We start from the raw sequence: 18,129 nt of genomic DNA, 5'->3' as shown, positions 1-18,129 counted from the left end.
CTCGTGATAAAGTGATCTTTTGGTTCCAAGTACTAATTGCGCCTGACCAATTTGAAGAAACCACTCGACTTCTATCTATGCGTCCCGCTCTGTTGGTCTGCCCTGTTTCATTGAAATGTAAGCTGGCGGTGCAATGGTGCTTTGGGGAAAAATGTCACTTCTTATAGATGGAAACAGAGTTAACGGTTTATTTCGAGCTTTTGCCTGGAACCTAGGAAGTTTAACAAGACGTCAGCGGTTCTTTCATTTACTTGCTTCCCCGTGAAACGGATCCAAAAAAGAAGAAGCCCAGGAGTGGTGGGCAAGCGCGCCACAGCAAGACATGTGGCTTCAATTATCGCGCAATAATCGAAACCACATGACGGTCGGTGCTCGTAACAGACACCAATAGGCCATGGGCGGAGCAATACGCCCGCCTTTGGCCTATTGCATGCTCTGTTTGTGAAACACACGCACGCACAACCCAATCCCGTAACACAAAAGAAAAAGCACATGCACAAGCATGTGCAATTTCTAGGTACATTTTGAAACCCCCTACAAAAGGCTCTCACTGCGCGAGCCCTAAAAACCACTAACACACTAGAACATAGAGGTAAATTAGAAACATTGTGAACAAAGATGATTCTTTTATTCAGTATGTGTGCTATGATTATGTTTACAGTAACGCTCCCTGAAGAAGGGCGAACCCTAAAGAGGCGAGCACGGACACGCTGTCACCGATAGCCTCCCTTGCCTGGGAACACTATTCAAGAGGAAAGAGAGTGCTCACAACCTGTACCACTAAACGTCCACCTGGGTAGGTAATACTCGAAGACCGCCTCTCTACCCATATCCCCGCGGCAGCTACTCCAACTGTTGGAAAGACTGTGACAATCCATGCTGTGGCTCATTCTGAAATGGGTTAACTGGGCGAGAGACTGCACGGTGTTGCCTGCCTCCAGGAGGTGGATCATTTTTTCCCTTCACTGAGCTTCTCTACGACACTCTAGCATGGGCTCTCACCTGCAGGGGGTCAGAAACAGGTCTGTGGTGGCAGGATGGACAATACCAGTCAGCACACTAGATAGTGATAGGTTTTTCAGGAGGCATCTCTAAGATGCCCTCAAGGTGCAGGCCTTAATAAATTCACTACTGGCATCAGTAAGAATTTATTAAGAGAAGGTTTTTGATACCAAAAACCATAGGTTACAGTAAAGCTATCATGTAGCTGTGGAACTCTCAATGATCAGTGAATAGAACATATACTTAACATGGCTTCCCTGTTCACTTGTACTATCTAGTATTTAAACTAGACAGAACAGGGGCATATCTCCCCATGCAGATAGGTCCTCACATGTAATATAATGCACCCTGCCTTAGGGTTATAAGACCTACTGCAGGGGTGATTTGCATATATTGTATTCAGTTTCTGTGGACATGGCACACAGGCTGTGTGCCATTTCCTATTTTCACACTTGTTTGCACCATTTCACGCAGCCTGCAATGGCAGTCTCCATGAGTTTGGTGGTGGGTCCCTTACGGTGACACAATGCCTGCTACAACGCTTACAGGCCCTAGATATCAGGGATTCTATTTATTAGGGACTTACAGAGGGGTGAAAGGTCTTGCCAATTAGGGTACAATTGAGCAGTTACCTTGTTTCAGGAAATGAGCACTGATAACCTGGTTAGCAGGAACCCAGTGCACTTCAGTCAAAATTGCATCAAATAGCAGGCAAAAGGTGGGGGTGACCATGTAAAAAAGAGGCACTTTTCTATAGCCCCGGGTGTAGGGCTTTAAAACATCCCACAGTATATATGGTGAATAAATAGTGTCTATGCTTTCTTGAATGAAAAGTCTTATGTCACTTTTTTAGTTCATTAACATCAGTTCCAATCCTTCAGAATTTCAGTTTGTTTGTCGGGATTTGTTTTTGGTAGTTGTGTGCCCATTTTGTAAAGTTAGAGTGATACATGTGTGATCTGAGATAACCACGATTTTTATGTTAGTCACTGTGGCCGAATGTAACAAGCTGAAGTCTACAACCAAGTAATAAATGTGAGAGTAGCTTTAATGTGGGGAAGAGAAGAAGGTGAATGTATTACCGTTTGGATTGTTTAGTTTAGGGTAGGAACAAAGGTTGCACATTTGTTTGTGGACAGTGGATGGTCTGATTTCATCTGTCAAACGTCTGTCTCGAGTCTCATCCAGGGTAAGTTAAAGTCATCACCAAGGATGAAAGAAACATCCATGGGGTGATGTGACATTTTTATGTTTAGGGATTGGCAACATTGTAGGTAGTCAGCGTTTGGTGTTTACACACTTATTTTACACAACTCCCTGTCACTATTTTTAAGTGTGGTAATGAGCCATTTGCCATCGTTGCCCTGTTCGGATTTAATAATTGCTAGTCCAAAGGGTCTGGATATTAAAAACGATGACAATAGGCCCGGCTCCCCGAGCCTTTGTTTCCTGAAGTACTATCCTGTCCTTTATCCTGGTATAGCGCTACTGCGGGAGGAAGAAGACAGCGCGCTGTTGCCGGGGGTGTTTCTCCGGCGTCTCTACCCGCCTGCTAGCCGGTGTTATTGGCGACCATTGCAGAGCCCTGGAACCGGAACCCGTGTCCCTGCGCACCGCCGGAGAAGGCTATAGCTCCGAGGGCTGATTGAACAGTGGTGTGGCGGGCGTCCCCTGCCGGGCTATCTGCTGTGAAGGCACCTGCACTGGCCCTTCAGTGGAAAGTGTACGTCGACCGATTGTGGGTCTACTCTGCTGCTCAGTTTCTGTGTGACGCTGAGGTGAGCCGCGCTGCTCCTTTCTTTACTGGTGTGGGACTGGCTGCTGTGGTTCGCCTTTATACTTGCTCCTGCCTGAATCTACACGAGGGGAACTTTCGTTAATTGCCGCCTAATGGTGACAGGCCCAGATGGTACCGGGAGATCGCATCCCGACTGTTCATTGTAAGATTCGCCTACGCTATCAGTGAATCCCCTTGCTGAACTAAACATGGCGGCCATCCCCTCTGTGGTAATGGTGGGCTCCACCTCGGCTCCTGATTGTATCGCCCTGCATGGACTCGAGCGGTGTGGGGGACACGGTGCTGCACTCCGGATTGCAGACACGACGGATCACCCGCCTGTTTTCACCTGTGCCTCCATTATTGCCGCGATTGCCGAATTGAGGGCGGAATGGCATGAGTGCTCTCGAGCGCTGAGCATGAAGCTGGATGAAGCCGCACTTGGGTCGGGGGATGTATCAACTAACTGCTCTCCTCTCTACGCCGATCGGCCCCCTCTCGGCACAGTGCGAGCTACATTGTTGCCGCGCGACTGTGAACTGGGGCAAACTTCTGGCAGTGGTAACTCTAGCGGACTGCCGTCTGCCTCTCCCAGCGATGCTACATTGTTTCCTATCCTGCTGAAGCTTTCCATCGCGGCTACAGAATCGCTATTCTTGTACATGGATCCGCTGACGCTGCAACTGTTTTTCTTGATTGCCTATGCCATGCACGCTATGACCTCATTTCGCTGTGTACTGCAACACCAGGCGGACTTGGGAATGGCGCCCCTCTGGATTGCTATGACTGCGTGTGATTGGAAGTGTCCATTTTGTCTTAGGGGATCTTCTACTTGCCGAGTGCGGCCATCTTGCCCCTTTGTTCTATCTGATGCAGGTCCTTCTCCGGAGCCATGTTTGGGAGGACGCTTGAGATCTGGCCAGGGCTAGAAGGGCCCTTATTCATACGAACTGTGTCTGATGGGCGGGTTGGGACTCGGAATGGGACGCCTCCTCGACGCGTGATGTTGTGCTATGAGATGTCTTTCCCTATTCAGTTTGTGCTTGATGATCTTTGATTTAGTCATTACGTTTAGGGGGGAGAGTATTTTATGGTCGGGGAAGTCCGGGAGACCTAGGATTTGGCCCTCCTCGGGTATTAAAAATTTCTTTTTCTTTTCTTCCTTTTCTTGTCTCTATATTTCGGGTTCTTTATTGGGCGACAGACACACTGCTGGGGGGGGGGGTAGGCCGTAGCCTCTGCATGAGTGTAGGGTGGGGGGTGGGACTTAGTTTACTCTATTAATTTCTATGGGCCTTATTTTTCTCTCTTTATCTGCGCTTTTCTTACCTTATTTCTGCTCTGGGTCCGCGATGGGGGTTAGTAGGGAGTGGGTGGCGATGTAAATGATGCGCACATGCTGGCAGACGATCCTGTTGTTTCTCTTTTGAACCGTCATACTACCTGGGGGGTGTTAGCTCCCACTGTTGTTTTACGTGCTGATGTTGCCTGCTCATGTTGTTAAGTTATTGTACGGACTCAGTTCTCCTTGGTTACTATTCTTCATTGCTTTATATTTAGAACAGAAAAAACTTTAAAAAATTAACCTTCAATGCTCCTGCTTCTCGGTGACACGGTTCTATTCAGTGTAACGTTAATTGATTGTGCATTTGTACTGTGGTGCCACTGAGAAACTGTATTGACCGCACTTGTGCTCCAAAAGTATCGTGGCCGGCCTGATGGTTGTGGGCCCGTATTTGTTCTTTTATTCATGCACAATAAAGGTTTACAAAAATTTAAAAAAAAAAAAAACGATGACAATATTTTCTTGTCATTATACTTGAGCAAGTTATGTCCTCTACCCATCCTGTCCTCCTATTTAGAGCTTAAGGATGGCCAATTGTTTCATTCAAGAACACTATATTTATTACAATATTCTGCTATTTGTTTCCTATGGACTGGGTAGTTAAGGCCTTTGGTGTTTATCAAGATAATTTTAATGCTTGCCATATTGTGCTTCAGAACGTAATGTATTAAAACAAGTGATTTCTGCCGACTTCTACCACATGGTGTGGTTGTGTCCTGCGATTCAGAGTTACTGGGCTGCTGTAATACAGGAACTGACTAATGTGTTGGGTTGAGAGGTGCATCTTTTACCTTTGCTGTTGCTGCTTGAGGTCTTGGAGGTTTCTGGGGGTTCGAGGGCAGACCGGTAGCTCTTGGGTACGGCCACAATGAAGGCAAAGTGGGACATAGCAGTTTGATGGAACACTTCTGCTCTCCCGACCATTAGGCAGTGCAGGAGAGGTGTTGACTGGTGTGTACAATGCTACGGGTTGTCCATCAAAGCATGAACGCATCTGGGGGAAATGGTTGGCCCAGCTGGTATGAGGTTTTTATTTCAGTTTACTTCACGATTGTGTCCCCTCTCTTGATATTTTTGTCCTACAGTGCTATGTACTTTTGTCTTCTGTTATAACTTATAATATACCTTCTTGTAACTCCCGAGTGCTTTTTCACTTTGTAATTTTTTTTTTATTAAAAGCAGGTGCTTTTCTGCAGACTCTCATAGGCATTCCACTTTGAGTACCTCAAGAATCTATGGGCTTCCTCCCTATTTTTCTATTTGTATGCTGAACCTCTGAGCAATATATATGGTGCTGAAAGGTACTGACTTCCATCAGTATACAGCAGATTGATAACACAGATGACTTTGACATTCTAGCCCAATGCCTATCCAAGATAAGCTCATGGAGGAGCCAGATTAAACAAACTTAACTCTCAAAAGACTGCATTCCTATTGTTTAAGTACTGCTCTAAGAATAGGAAGGTGTGTTTAGATACCAACAGTAAATAAAAATACAATGGAGATTTTTGGGGGTTGGCTGAAGATAGCTATATCTAAAAGAAAATGATGAGCGAAAATAGCATGTGCTGTTACAGATTAACTTAACGAGTATACTTATCTTCACTTATATGTATAAAACAAACTCTTATGCAAATAAGCTCTAAACATTAGCATTGTCATCATTAGCATTTACTTTGATTGAATGCACATTTATAACCAAAAAACATTACAACGCATATAAAAAAGAAAACAAAAGCTATGTACCTCTGATTTCCTATTCGTAAATGTTCTTCTTCAAACAGAACTGGCCAGAAGGTGTAAATCTTGATTGCATCGCAGTTGTCCCTCAATTCTTGTTTCGGCCTACTGCACCAGTGTTTAACGGTATCAACTGTTTTCAGCCCAATAAAAAAAAATCTTACTCAGAAATATTAGAGAACATATAACTTTTATGTACAAATATATTTAAGCAAGACAGGTTGAACTAGGTATTCTTTCCAGCAGTTGCGTTTTTGAACGTTTTTGACAACATATCTGTAAACATTCCAGGACTGGTTTTATTTCACTTAGTGTTGTTGCAAAGTCCCCTGCTGGCAAACCTAGAGGTCGAATCTATATTCTACAGCTTATCTTCACTTTGAGTTAAGTACTTCTACTTAAGATCACTTTTACCGGTTGCTTTTGGAAATTTAATCGAAAAGGTAAGTAAAATATAGTTAATATAAATTACAAGTAATGTCTTTTAGCTCTTATTTTAATTTATTTGGGGAATCAGGAACAACAGTCGATAAAAAAAAAAACTCGTCCCCGTGCTTCAAATGTAATTCATTTTATTGCACATTGTTGAAATATCACTAGCGACGTGAATCACTCCAAGAGTAGCAGTAACTGATGGAGTGTTGATTCTGGATGGTAGTGTTTTGGTATTAGTCTTGGATTGCATCAAGCATTGACCAATCCTAGGTTCTCTCAGATTTTTGATGTAAAACCGCCATCTCCAGCAGATTGGTGTTTTGCGATCTGTAGAAAGGGCAACTGTGTCATTGCTTCTCAGCAGCTCTTATTATTGAGAACACAGTTGTCACAGTAGCAGAATGTGTTAAGTGAAAGTTAGAAGACCCTGGTAAAACAGCTGAGGCTTGAATATAGCAACCCGTACATTCCATGTTTTCTGTTTATGCAGTTCCCTGGATGAAGTCATTTTGAAGTCAGATGCATCTGAGAAGTGAATTTTACAATTTATCGTACTCGGCCAAAACCATTAACACTGTTGCTACCAGCACTATCTAACTGCTTTATGTTCATGTTGAAAACTTTAATATGTAAATATGGGAAATGTAAAATACGAACACACCGTAGATTATATAAAACACAAGATAATTGAGCCAACAACAAAACAGAGCAGAAAACACAGCTGTTTGTGGTCAAAAACCAGTTCAGGCCAAGTTTTGCACTGACACAGGTAAAGTGAAAAGTTCACTTGAGGACAAAATGGAATAGGTAACTTGAAAGAGTTTGAGTTAAAGGCCAACTCATGTTGATTAGGCATGAAAATATTTATAGTTTTAGCACATGGGATCACCTGTATGCATTTTCCACTTCCAAAAAGACTGCAACCTGATTAGATAATGGGTGCAAGAAGGAATATGCTACTTACCAATGCATCTGTTCTTGGCATGTAGGGCTGCTGACATTCATATCTGTGCATAGATCGCCGCCTAGTGTTGGGTCGGGATGATTGCACATTGCTGTCCTGGAAGAGTCTTCGAAGTATCACGAGATAGGTGGCTCCTCCCCTGGACTACAGTCCGCATGGGCATCCTCTCCATCCTCAGATTGTTTTTCGCCATTGTGGCAGAGATGGAGTGTGGTACAGTAAGAGATGTATGTCCATGCAAGAAAGTAAGAGTAAGAATGAATGCTACAGCTGCGACAGGCACTGGGGAGGAGGGTGGGCGATATGAATGTCAGCAGCCCTACATGCCAAGAACAGATGCATACTGGTAAGTAGCATATTCCGTTCGAGGCATGTGGGCTGCTGAATTCATATCTGTGCATAGAATGTATAGCAGTCTCTCCCTTAGCGGTGGCTACCTGTGCCAGCTGCAGCAGTCTGAAACAGAGTTTTTAGAACAGCCTGTCCTACAGCAGCTTGCTGTTTGGAATGTACATCTACACAATAGTGTTTTGTGAAAGTATGTATGGTAGTCCATGTGGCTGCTTTACATATTTCCTCTAGAGGAATGTTTCCTAGGAAAGCCATGGATGCCCCCAGTTTGCGTGTAGAATGCGCTCTTGGGAGAACTGTTAAAGTACGTTTCGCTTAAGGATAACATATTTGAATGCACTTAACTATCCATCTGGCTAACCCAGATTTAGAAATGGGGTTGCCTTTGTGTTGTGGTGAAAAGGCAACAAACAACTGTTTTGTCTTCCTGAAATCTTTTGTCCTGTCTATGTAATATAGGAGAGCCCTCTTAACATCTAGTGTGTGTAGAGCCCTTTCAGGTACTGACTGTGGATTTGGGAAGAACACTGGTAGTTCTATTGTTTGATTGATGTGGAAGTGGGATACCACTTTTGGCATGAATTTAGGGTTTGTCCTAAGCACGACCCTATTTGCGTGAATTTGGAAGAATGGCTCTTGAATAGTTATGGCTTGCAGCTCGCTAACTCTTCTAAGCGAAGTAATTGCTACGAGAAAAGCCACCTTCCATGTTAAAAATTGTATTTCACATGAGTGTAAAGGCTCAAAAGGTGGTCCCATTAGTCTGGTTAAAACAACGTTTAGGTTCCAGACAGGTGAAGGTGGGTGTCTTGGGGGATGACTCATTTGAGTCCCTCCATGAATGCTTTAATTGCAGGCACTCTGAATAGCGAAAGGTGCTGCCTGATCCGTATGGATGAATAGGCTAGATTGCAGCGGTGTAGGTGCAAAACATAGCATATGATATTTTGAGTTAATGCGTCTAGTGGGTTTATGTCCTTGTTGTTACAATAAATGACAAAACGTTTCCACTTTGCCACATAGCATGCTTTTGTGGTAGGTCTCCTTGCCTCGTTGATAATGTTCATGCAGTCAGGAGGTAAGTTTAGGTAGCCAAACTCTAGGACTTCAGGAGCCAGACTGCAAGGTTCAGATGCTGACGATCTGGGTGCTGAATGTCTCCATGGCTCTGCGTTAAGAGACTAGGTGTTAGTCTTAGTCTTTGATGAGGCACCACGGAAAGTTCTAGGAACGTGGTGTACCATGGTTGCCTCGCCCATGTTGGAGCAACCAGGATTAGCGTCATGGAATGCTGGCGCAGTTTGTGTGCCACCAGTGGTATCAACGGTGCTGGTGGAAAAGCGTAGGCAAATTTGCCTGACCAGTTCATCCATATCGCATTGCCCTGAGACTGCGGGTGTGGGAACCTTGCGGCGAAGTACTGGCATTTTGCGTTTTGTTTTGTGGCGAACAGGTCTATCTCTGGTTGTCCCCACTGTTGGAAGTATGGTTGAAGCACTGTGGGATGAATCTCCCACTCGTGCACCCGTTGGCTGTGTCTGCTGAGCAGATCCACTATTTGATTGTCCTTGCCTGGGAGGTGTTCCGCCATGAGAAAAAGGTTTCTTTGAATGGCCCACTTCAACATGCTTAGAGCTTGATGTGACAGCTGTGGAGAGTGTGTTCCTCTCTGTTTCTGTATGTAGTACATTGCAGTCATGTTGTCCGTCCGGATCAACACGGTCTTGTTGCACAGATGTACTTTGAATGCTTTCATTGCCATACAAATTGCCATCACCTCTAGTAGGTTAATGTGCATTTTCTTTTGCTGCATGGTCCATAGGCCCTCCACTGTGTGTTGGAGGACATGGGCTCCCCACCCTATCAGGGATGATCCGTCGTCAAGACTATTTGTGGTACAGGCTCTTGGAACAGTCGTCCCTTGCAAAGGTTTTGTGGATTCCACCAATGCAGAGAGTTGTATACACGACTGGTCAACAACACTAGGTCGTTTAATTGTCCTTGAGCCTGGTTCCACTGACGTGCTAGGCACTCCTGCAGCGGACGCATGTGTAGTCTCGCGTGAGGACTATGAAAATACATGAGGCCATCATGCCTATTAGTTGCATAAACACTCCGGCTGGGGGCGAGTGTTGGGGCCTGAACCTTTGGATTAGCGTCTGAATGCTGTTTATTCTGGCCGAATTTGGCTGTGCTTTTGCTGCCAGAGTGTCTATAGTCGCTCCCAGGTACTGTTGTACGTGCGCAGGCTGAAGATGGGACTTTGGGTAGTTCAGCGAGAAACCTAAACTGTGCAGGAGGTGAATAGTGCGTGACATGACATGTGGCTGGCACATTGCTGGGCTGACTGTGCTTGTATGAGCCAGTCGTCCAGATATGGATAGACATGAATATGCTGTCTTCTCAGATGTGCAGCTACTGTCGCTAGGCACTTTGTGAATACTCTTGGGGCTGTTGTCACCCCAAAAGAAAGGACTTTGAATTGGTAGTGCTGATTTTGTATTGTAAACCTGAGATATTTCCTGTGTGCTGGTGTATCGGTATATGGAAATATGCGTCTTTGAGGTCTAGTGTTGCGAGGAAGTCTCCTTGACGCAACAGTGGTAATACCTGCTGTAGAGTGAGCATGTGGAAATGCTCTGATAAAATGTATTGGTTTAGGGGCCTGAGGTCCAAAATCGGTCTGAGAGACCTGTCCTTCTTGGGGATTAGGAAGTACAGTGAGTACACCCCTGTACCCTGGTGTTCTAAGGGTACTAGTTCTATGGCCCCTTTTTGTAGCATGCTGATGACTTCTTGCTGCAATAAGTGTAGGTGTTCTGTGGACATAGGGCGGTGTGTTGGAGGTATGTTGGGTGGTGTGGAGGTTAATTCTAGGCAATAGCCGTGCTGGATAATTTGCCTCACCCACCTGTCTGTAGTTATGCTTTCCCAGACTGGCAGGAACTGCTGAAATCTTCCCCCGACCGGTGTTACATGGTCTGGGGGTAGTGACAAGAAGTCACTGTTTGGTATTGGTAGACGATCTGGTGGTGTTATTCCCTCGTCCTCTACCCTTGTTTTTATTGCCACGGTATCCACCTCTACTGTTTTTGTTGTAGGTGTTTTGCGTTTTCCCTTTGTTGTATGAGGTTTGCTGTGTTGAGCCTCCTCTTGCAGCTCCTCTGTTGTCGGAGCGACGAAAGGAGCCGCATCTGTATTGTTGTGACTGCAAGGCTCCCATAGACTTGGCTCTCTCGGTATCCTTCATTTTGTCTAATATTGTGTCCACATTAGGGCCAAACAAATAATCAGGGTTTACAGGTTGATTGAGTAAAGTGCTCTGAACCTCATTTTTAAACCCAGAGATGCGGAGCCACGCAGGTCTTCTAAGCATGACACTGGTATTGATAGCCCTGGCTGCTGTGTCTGCCGCATCTAGCGCACATTTGATGGAGGCGTTAGATATTAGCTTTCCCTCTTGTATTAGGAACTCTGCCTGTTCCTTATAAAGGTCAGGTAAATGCTGGAGAATTTGCTCTAGTGTGTCGTGTCATACCTGGCTAACAGGGCTTGTGTGTTTGAAATTCTCCATATGTTAGCTGCTTGAGCAGCTACGCTTTTGCCTGAAGCCTCCAGAATTTTAGACTCCTTGTCTGGAGGTTGGAGCCTCGCCAGTAGTCTGAGAATTAGCACGTTTACGTGTATTGGATACTACCAAAGAGTCTAAAGGCAGCTGTCCCTTAATGTATGTAGGGTCCACTGGTGCTGGCCTATATTTCTTTTCTATTCTGGGGTTAATGACTCGAGACCTGGTTGTTTCCTTAAATATGTCCCCTGCGTGTTTAAGCACCCCTTTTAACATTGGCAATGTTTTGACTGATCTTTCAGAAGTGTTGAAAGTGTCAAAGAGGAAGTCTTCCTCAATGGGGTCTGCATGCATTTCCACATGGTGATTGTATGCTGCTCTTTCTATTAATGCATTGAAAGCAGCTGTGTCCTCTGTAGGTGAAGTTTTAACAGGGTATGCAGTATTGTCTAGAATGGGCTGAGAGTCTGCAGGATCTATAGGGTCAGACCATGGTTGATTTTGGTTGTCCTGGTCATTGTCCACTGGATAATTGTACAGTTCATTATCCTCATATTCCACATCCTCATCTGTGCGTGTGGGAGAATATGTATAAGTCTCTTGCACATGTGGTCTGATAGGCTCAAAGAGAGTTGGAGATGTAGAAGTGTCTCTTTTCTTTTTGAGTGGTATCTTATAGGTCTCAGCGTAAGTGTCTGGTCTGATTTTCCTCTTTAATAGGGTAACTCTGCCAGTATCGGGGTCAACATACAGTTTTGACTGTTCCTCTGTCGAGGGCTCTTGCTCTTCAGGTGCTTGAGCTCTTCTCCCCGATATCCCCTTTTTCGTGTGTGTCGGTTCGATTTCCGTTGTTGGTTCGACCGCTCTTGGCCTCATGTGTGTTGGAAGTCCAAATTTTATCGGTCCGAGGGACTTTTGTGTATCAACAGTCTTTTTAGTCTGTATGAACTTTTTCGGGGCCGTAATTGTTATCGACCCAACTGCTTTCGTTTGTTCGATAACCACTTTTTAGCCTTGTGTTGTCTTCGGAGCTTGCTGCTTCGGAGCGATGTTTTGCTGTGTCGGCTCGACCGACCCCTTCGTTTCGATCCTTGCCTTCGGCTCGAGTGTCTTTGTGTGCACCAGCCTTGGTTTGTCGACTTTCTTTTTCGATTCGACAACCGTCTTCTGCTGGAGTCCTTTGTTTGTGTTGCCTGGTGTCGACATCGATCTCATCGGTTCGACAGCCTTTAGCTTAGGCGTGGCCATGGGTGTACTGGCTCTCGGCTCGACAACCCTTATATGCAATCCAGCTGGGTCGACGACCATTTTGTGTTTTGTCGGCTCCGATGGATCTACACCTCTCGGTCCGAAGACTGTAAAGTCTATCAGTTTCGGCCCAGTGTCCCCGCCGGAGTCATCCTCGACGGCTCCGATGCCTGGATCGTCGTCCCCTACCTCGACGATGTCTTCTTCTTCGTCGACGTAGTAGTTGAAGTCATGTTCCGACCCCTGCTCCGACTGCTGATCTGAGTCTTCAGCTTCGACGATCTCTTCGTCGTCTTCAAAGATATTTTCCGGGTCAGGCGCTGGCTTCTGCATCGTCTGCCTCGCTGCTCTTCGAATCCGAAGTGTCTTCTTTGATCGAAATTGTGCACAAGCTAAGCAGTCGGCTTCATTGTGTTCTGGAGATAAACACTTGTTACACACAGGGTGTTTATCTATGTGTGGAAATTTCGAGTTACAGTTGGGGCATCTTTTGAATGGACTTCGTTCCATCGACGATCGGTCCCTTGGTGTCGAAACGGCCACGCGGCCCGATTCGACGTTCTGAGTATAAAACAACAGGAATAAAGTTGTCGGCACCGATCGAATAACAATACCGATGACCCCGAAGGCCTTTTGGCCTATTTGAAAAGTTTTAATTGATTCCGAACTCCGAGTTAGAAATTACACCCGAACCCAATGGTGGAAAAAAACAATCTGAGGATGGAGAGGATGCCCATGCGCACTGTAGTCCAGAGGAGGAGCCACCTATCTCGTGATACTTCAAAGACTCTTCCAGGACAACAATGTGCAGTCATCCAGACCCAACACCAGGTGGCGATCTATGCACAGATATGAATTCAGCAGCCCACATGCCTTGAACATTAAATTAGCTCAGAGCACACAAATTCTTAGAAGCACAATGATAAATGCACAAACTCCACCTAAACTACATTTAATACGAATATAATGCATTCACAAGCAGAAAAATGCTTTGTTTGTTAAGAATTGTTGGTAGTAGTTGAGTTAGGTCAGAGTTTGCGGTTATAGGGTCACAGGTTTTTGAGTGTTTTTAGTTTTCAAATCTGTAACCTGCAAGTCAATTACTATTTGCTGTTTGTATAAAAGTATTGTGCAAGATGTGTATAAAGAGAGATGCTTGTGAAACAGGAAGTTGAGAGAGACTATCAGCCTGTTTGTGTGTGATGAAGGTCTGTCTCCCTGTAGCGACAGTAAAGAACTGTCTTTGCATTGCCAAGAGGAGTCTGTGGCTTCTTTCATTTTGAAGGTTTTAGTCACCCTGCAATAGTTGGCAGGCCAGCCCAGAAATCCCTTTTTGCCCCCACCTGACTACCGAAACCAGAAGACTGCCTATCCCTGCTGCATAGATCGTTGCCCACGTTTGATGAGGTAAGCAGAGACTGTGTTCACTTCATGCGGGACTGTGTATTGCGTACATGGTGTTGCACAATAGTTAAGATCACATATCGTACATTCAATCATAGCTGGCTGACCTGTGTTGCCGCTGGGGGGGGAGGGGGTCGAGCCACGGGCTGCCGGACCTCGGAGGCTGACTTCTTCCCTGTGTTTCCCTGTGTTTCTGCCGCAAGCGACGGCTGCTCGAGGGGTTGCCACAGGCTACAGGGACTTCATCTCCCAGCACCCCTGAGCCACGCACACCATTCACGTCATTGCAAAGCGCCTGGAGGCACTTAAATCATCTTTGCGCCTCCCGTGGCGAAGGGTGGGGGGGACACTGGCGAAGCCCGGGCCAAAGGCGGGTCGGTCGTTGCCCGTCACTGACTGGAGGTGGCCGGGCTGGGCCAGTCCTTTTGGCTCTCTTCCTGGGACGGAGGTAACATTTCCACGATGCCGACAACTAATGCTCCTGTTCGTATTCAAAGAAAGCGTGCATGTACTGTTGAAGGGCATCGCTCTAACCCAGACACTCCCACAGTTTGCCTACCTACAGCAATTGACTTAATGTTACAAAAGGCGATTGGAGTAGTGACTACGGAAATTGAACTTACGGAAAGACGCTTATCTATTACCCCTGACTTTTCCTCCCTGGTAGCATTGACTCCTTCTAATGCTGTAAATCTCTCTGAATCACCTGTATTTGAATGCCCCTCTTAGCAAGATTCTGTGTTAATACATTAGCCTAAATAAGACCTCACTAGAGAGGGTACTGTCAAAACATCTAAGAAAGATAGGAAGAGAAAGTTGGGTAAAATCAGGGGGTCTAAGGGGAAAAAGGGAGGGGATGGCAATGCTAAAGGTACTCTAAATGGTCCTAGTCCTGAGAATTGTTTAGGCAATGACCATGTGTCTCTTGTACCACACCCATATCCACTTTGGGCTCAAACTTTACTATCAGATCTCCTCATCCAATGTAGAAATATTGTAAAGGAAGAGATTGCCCCACTTTATAATCATATTCAAAACCTAGTAGCTAATGTGGGTAAAATTCAGGCCACCAGGCAACAGAGTGGTAATACCAACTTACTATCTAGACAACAAATAAGGGCAGAGATCCATCAGAATCATCTAGAGACCCAACAAATTGACTCCCATCCAGAAATAATTTTGGCCTCGGCCTAGGTAAACCCCAAAAAGGTAGCCCCTACTACTGAAGTAGCAGATAACACTATTCTTCAAGCCGTGCATTCCCAGACAGAGATCCATACCAAATCAGGGAGGGAGGCCCAAATACAAAATCAGATTATAGGGGCAAAGCCAACCTGTAACGTGGAAATGGGTAATACATCCACGGAAAGGAATAGAGGGGGGCCCTTCCCACATAGGGAGACACGAAAACAGTCCCTTCCAACCATCAATCTACCTCCTGCGGGGGCACCATACGTACTTATTTTGGCTGGAATTCCCGAACTTAAAGATGGCCAAAATGAGTCTCAACTGGATCTTAGAAATAAGATACTGTTCTGGTTGGCTACATATAAACATATCCCCTGTAATAGGGCTGGTGATATCCTGATGGTGCGTAGGGTGGCCTGGGTGGGCCCCACAAATAAGAATCTCTGGGGACTGTGTGATTATCAACTTTAAGTACCCTGAAGCCGTCCGGAGACTGATCCCATCCCTACTGTATTTCGGAGAAACAAACTGCCACTCGAGCACTCTCTCTGTACCCTTTCTATCCCTCTCCCCGAAATGCTGGTGAAGATTACTTTTCCCCGCCAATGTGGCAGCTGGCGTAAGGACTCTTACACGATTCCCTCAAATGTTCCGTCCATATTTAACATTCCGGTGTCAAATCAGTTTGCCCCTTTGGAGGAAGTAGACTGACTGAAAGGCCCTGAAGTTTTAAACAAGGGTAAATCTGGAATATGGGCGTCTGAACCCTTCTCCTTTGGCCTAATCCAGGCCCATAGACAGGCCATAGTACATACAGTGGATGGTATGGAGTTACAACAGCAGGATAACATTCACATGATCAGCGTACACAATGATGAGTCTGTTGTGAGGGCTAATGTTTTATCTGATATGCATGGTATTCAAGCACAACAGGAAACTACGGAGGTGGACCTGATAGTTCCGCCTATTAATGTAAATCGTGTACTTACTGAGGAAGTGCTTATCACATCAGAGAGAGACAATACCCCAATCTTAGGTATAGATGAAAATCCTGTATCTAATACAATCACTAGTGGAAAGGGCAGAAGTAACTTTATGTTTTGGAATGTGGCAGGTTTGAAAGCCAAGGTGACCAACGCGCTGTGGTGTAAATTTATACAACAATTTGATGTCTTTAGTGTTCAGGAAACCTGGACAATGCCTTACATACTACTGCCATAGCTTCCAAACATGGTAGAGCTAAAGGAGGGCTATGTACTTATGTCTCGAATCTAGTAAATTTTGTAAAGGTTGTTATGATTGTTGAGGATTGTTTTTTTCAAATCATTAGATTAGTTGTAGACATAACTTGCATAGTAATCCTTCTGAACTACTATAATAATTTCCCTCATATTATGTTTGAAGACGTGGTGAAGGCACTAAGTGGCCATCTGCGTAAGCTGCAGGAGTCGGGTAGTAATGATCTGATCATAGTCGGGGGGGACTTTAACACTGTTCGCTGTCAACATTAGGACAATGGGAATTATGGAATCACATACGATATGGAGTCTACCATCCCCCATTTTCCACATACTAGGTATGTTGACTCTCTGAATGAGACAAGATTTTAATTTGATCTGGGGTTTGCAAACACTTTATGTAGCCCGCCTGTACCTTTTTGCCCCACGTTCAATGGGTGTGGAGCTCTCACTACAATAGATTTTATCTTGTTATCTAACTGTTATGGCTCGATTGTTGAGGAGTTCTGTAACCATCAAATTGTGCTAGGTGATCATTTTGCTCAAAGTGTGAGCATTTTGCTGTTTAGACAAAATGCAAGCAAGGTGAGAAGTCCTAACTTGATGTTGGAGAACATCTCATTGTCTAGGCAAAATGGTTATGCCCTAAGTTGGGAAAAAGTGGTACCTATAGATTTTTGGGCAGGAGTAGTATCAAACTGCTACGACAACTTTAAAATATGCCTGGACGAATACACTACATCCAAGGAAATTATTGATAGTTTCAACAAAATTACAGATTATATTAAGAAGGCTCAGACAATTAGTGTAAACTGCAAAATTAAATGTAAAGAAAAAAAGGGGTGGTTTGATTCGAATTGCACTAGGGCACACAGAAATCTTAAGCTTGCACTACATAACGAGCCTATAGATAGAGATAGGATCAGAGAGGCAAAAAAGGACTATAATCGCGCCCTAAAATGTAGAAGGGAAAGTTTGAAGGCGGAAGCCTGGACAGCCCTCTGTGATGCATCCATTATTATTGATTCAAGTGCATTTTGGAAAGTAGTTAATTTACCCATCCTCAGAGACAAGGACATAGCCACGATAGAGATGGCAGTCCCGGAACATAGATGGGTTGAGCACTTCTCGACTCTGTATAACGAACCACCCGTAGCCATACAGGGAAAGGTGGGTCAAGCGGTGGACTATGGTATTTTGTCAGGGTGTTGTGAAGGTAAATATGCCTTAGTCTCAAGGAATCATCAGGCTTCGCTGGTATTTGAGTTGAGCGAGGTAAACATGGCCATTGTTGCAAGTCGGGAAGGAAAGGCTGCCGGACCGGATGGTGTCCCTGTTGACATTTTTAAAGCAAGCATTCCATTATGGGGCCCTCTCTTGACAAGTATTTCCGGCAAAAAGGCGATAGAAGTGAGCCAGCCTGTTACTGACCAATATTGTTATTGGATTTGACAGTGAAAATAGTAGGGCGGGTTATCTTTAACAGGCTACAGGAATGGGCAGAGGAATATTCAGTGATTAGTGACCTCCAGTTTGGTTTCCGCAAAAAGTTGGGCACAATTGAACAGGGTCTTAATTTAAAAATTCAGCCGAGTAAATATATCTCAGCAAAAAAGGGAGACCTGTATCTGGCTTTCGTCGATTTATAAATCGGCATTTGATTGTGTAAGGCATAATAAATTGTGGTCGATCCTAGAAGAATTGGGTGTCAATTTAGACCTAATTGTTTTTATAAGAGAGTTCTATTTGGGGGCACGGGTACGGTTTGGGATGGGCGGGGAATGCACAAGACACTTTAAAGTAAGGCGAGTCGTGAGGCAAGGCTGCATCCTTGCCCAGTTTCCTTTTACGCTGTACATAAATAATCTT

The 18,129-nt window shown here is 44.9% G+C and overlaps 1 protein-coding gene across 1 annotated transcript in view; it reads right to left on the bottom strand.

Moving 5' to 3' along the window:
• The window catches only part of LOC147698809 (E3 ubiquitin-protein ligase TTC3-like), a 1,497,644-nt gene that overhangs the window by 1,383,133 nt on the left and 96,382 nt on the right, over positions 1-18,129 (bottom strand). Inside the window, exon 4 of the mRNA XM_086935406.1 lies at positions 5,871-5,997. Coding sequence (XP_086791532.1) covers positions 5,871-5,997 — 127 coding nt within the window. The remainder of the gene's footprint in view (positions 1-5,870; positions 5,998-18,129) is intronic.

This window comes from Lissotriton vulgaris, chromosome 8 (assembly GCF_964263255.1).
Source record: "Lissotriton vulgaris chromosome 8, aLisVul1.2, whole genome shotgun sequence".
In the NCBI taxonomy this organism is placed as follows: domain Eukaryota; kingdom Metazoa; phylum Chordata; class Amphibia; order Caudata; family Salamandridae; genus Lissotriton; species Lissotriton vulgaris.
Note: the sequence above shows the minus strand (reverse complement) of the source record. Positions and strands in the feature narration are given on the sequence as shown.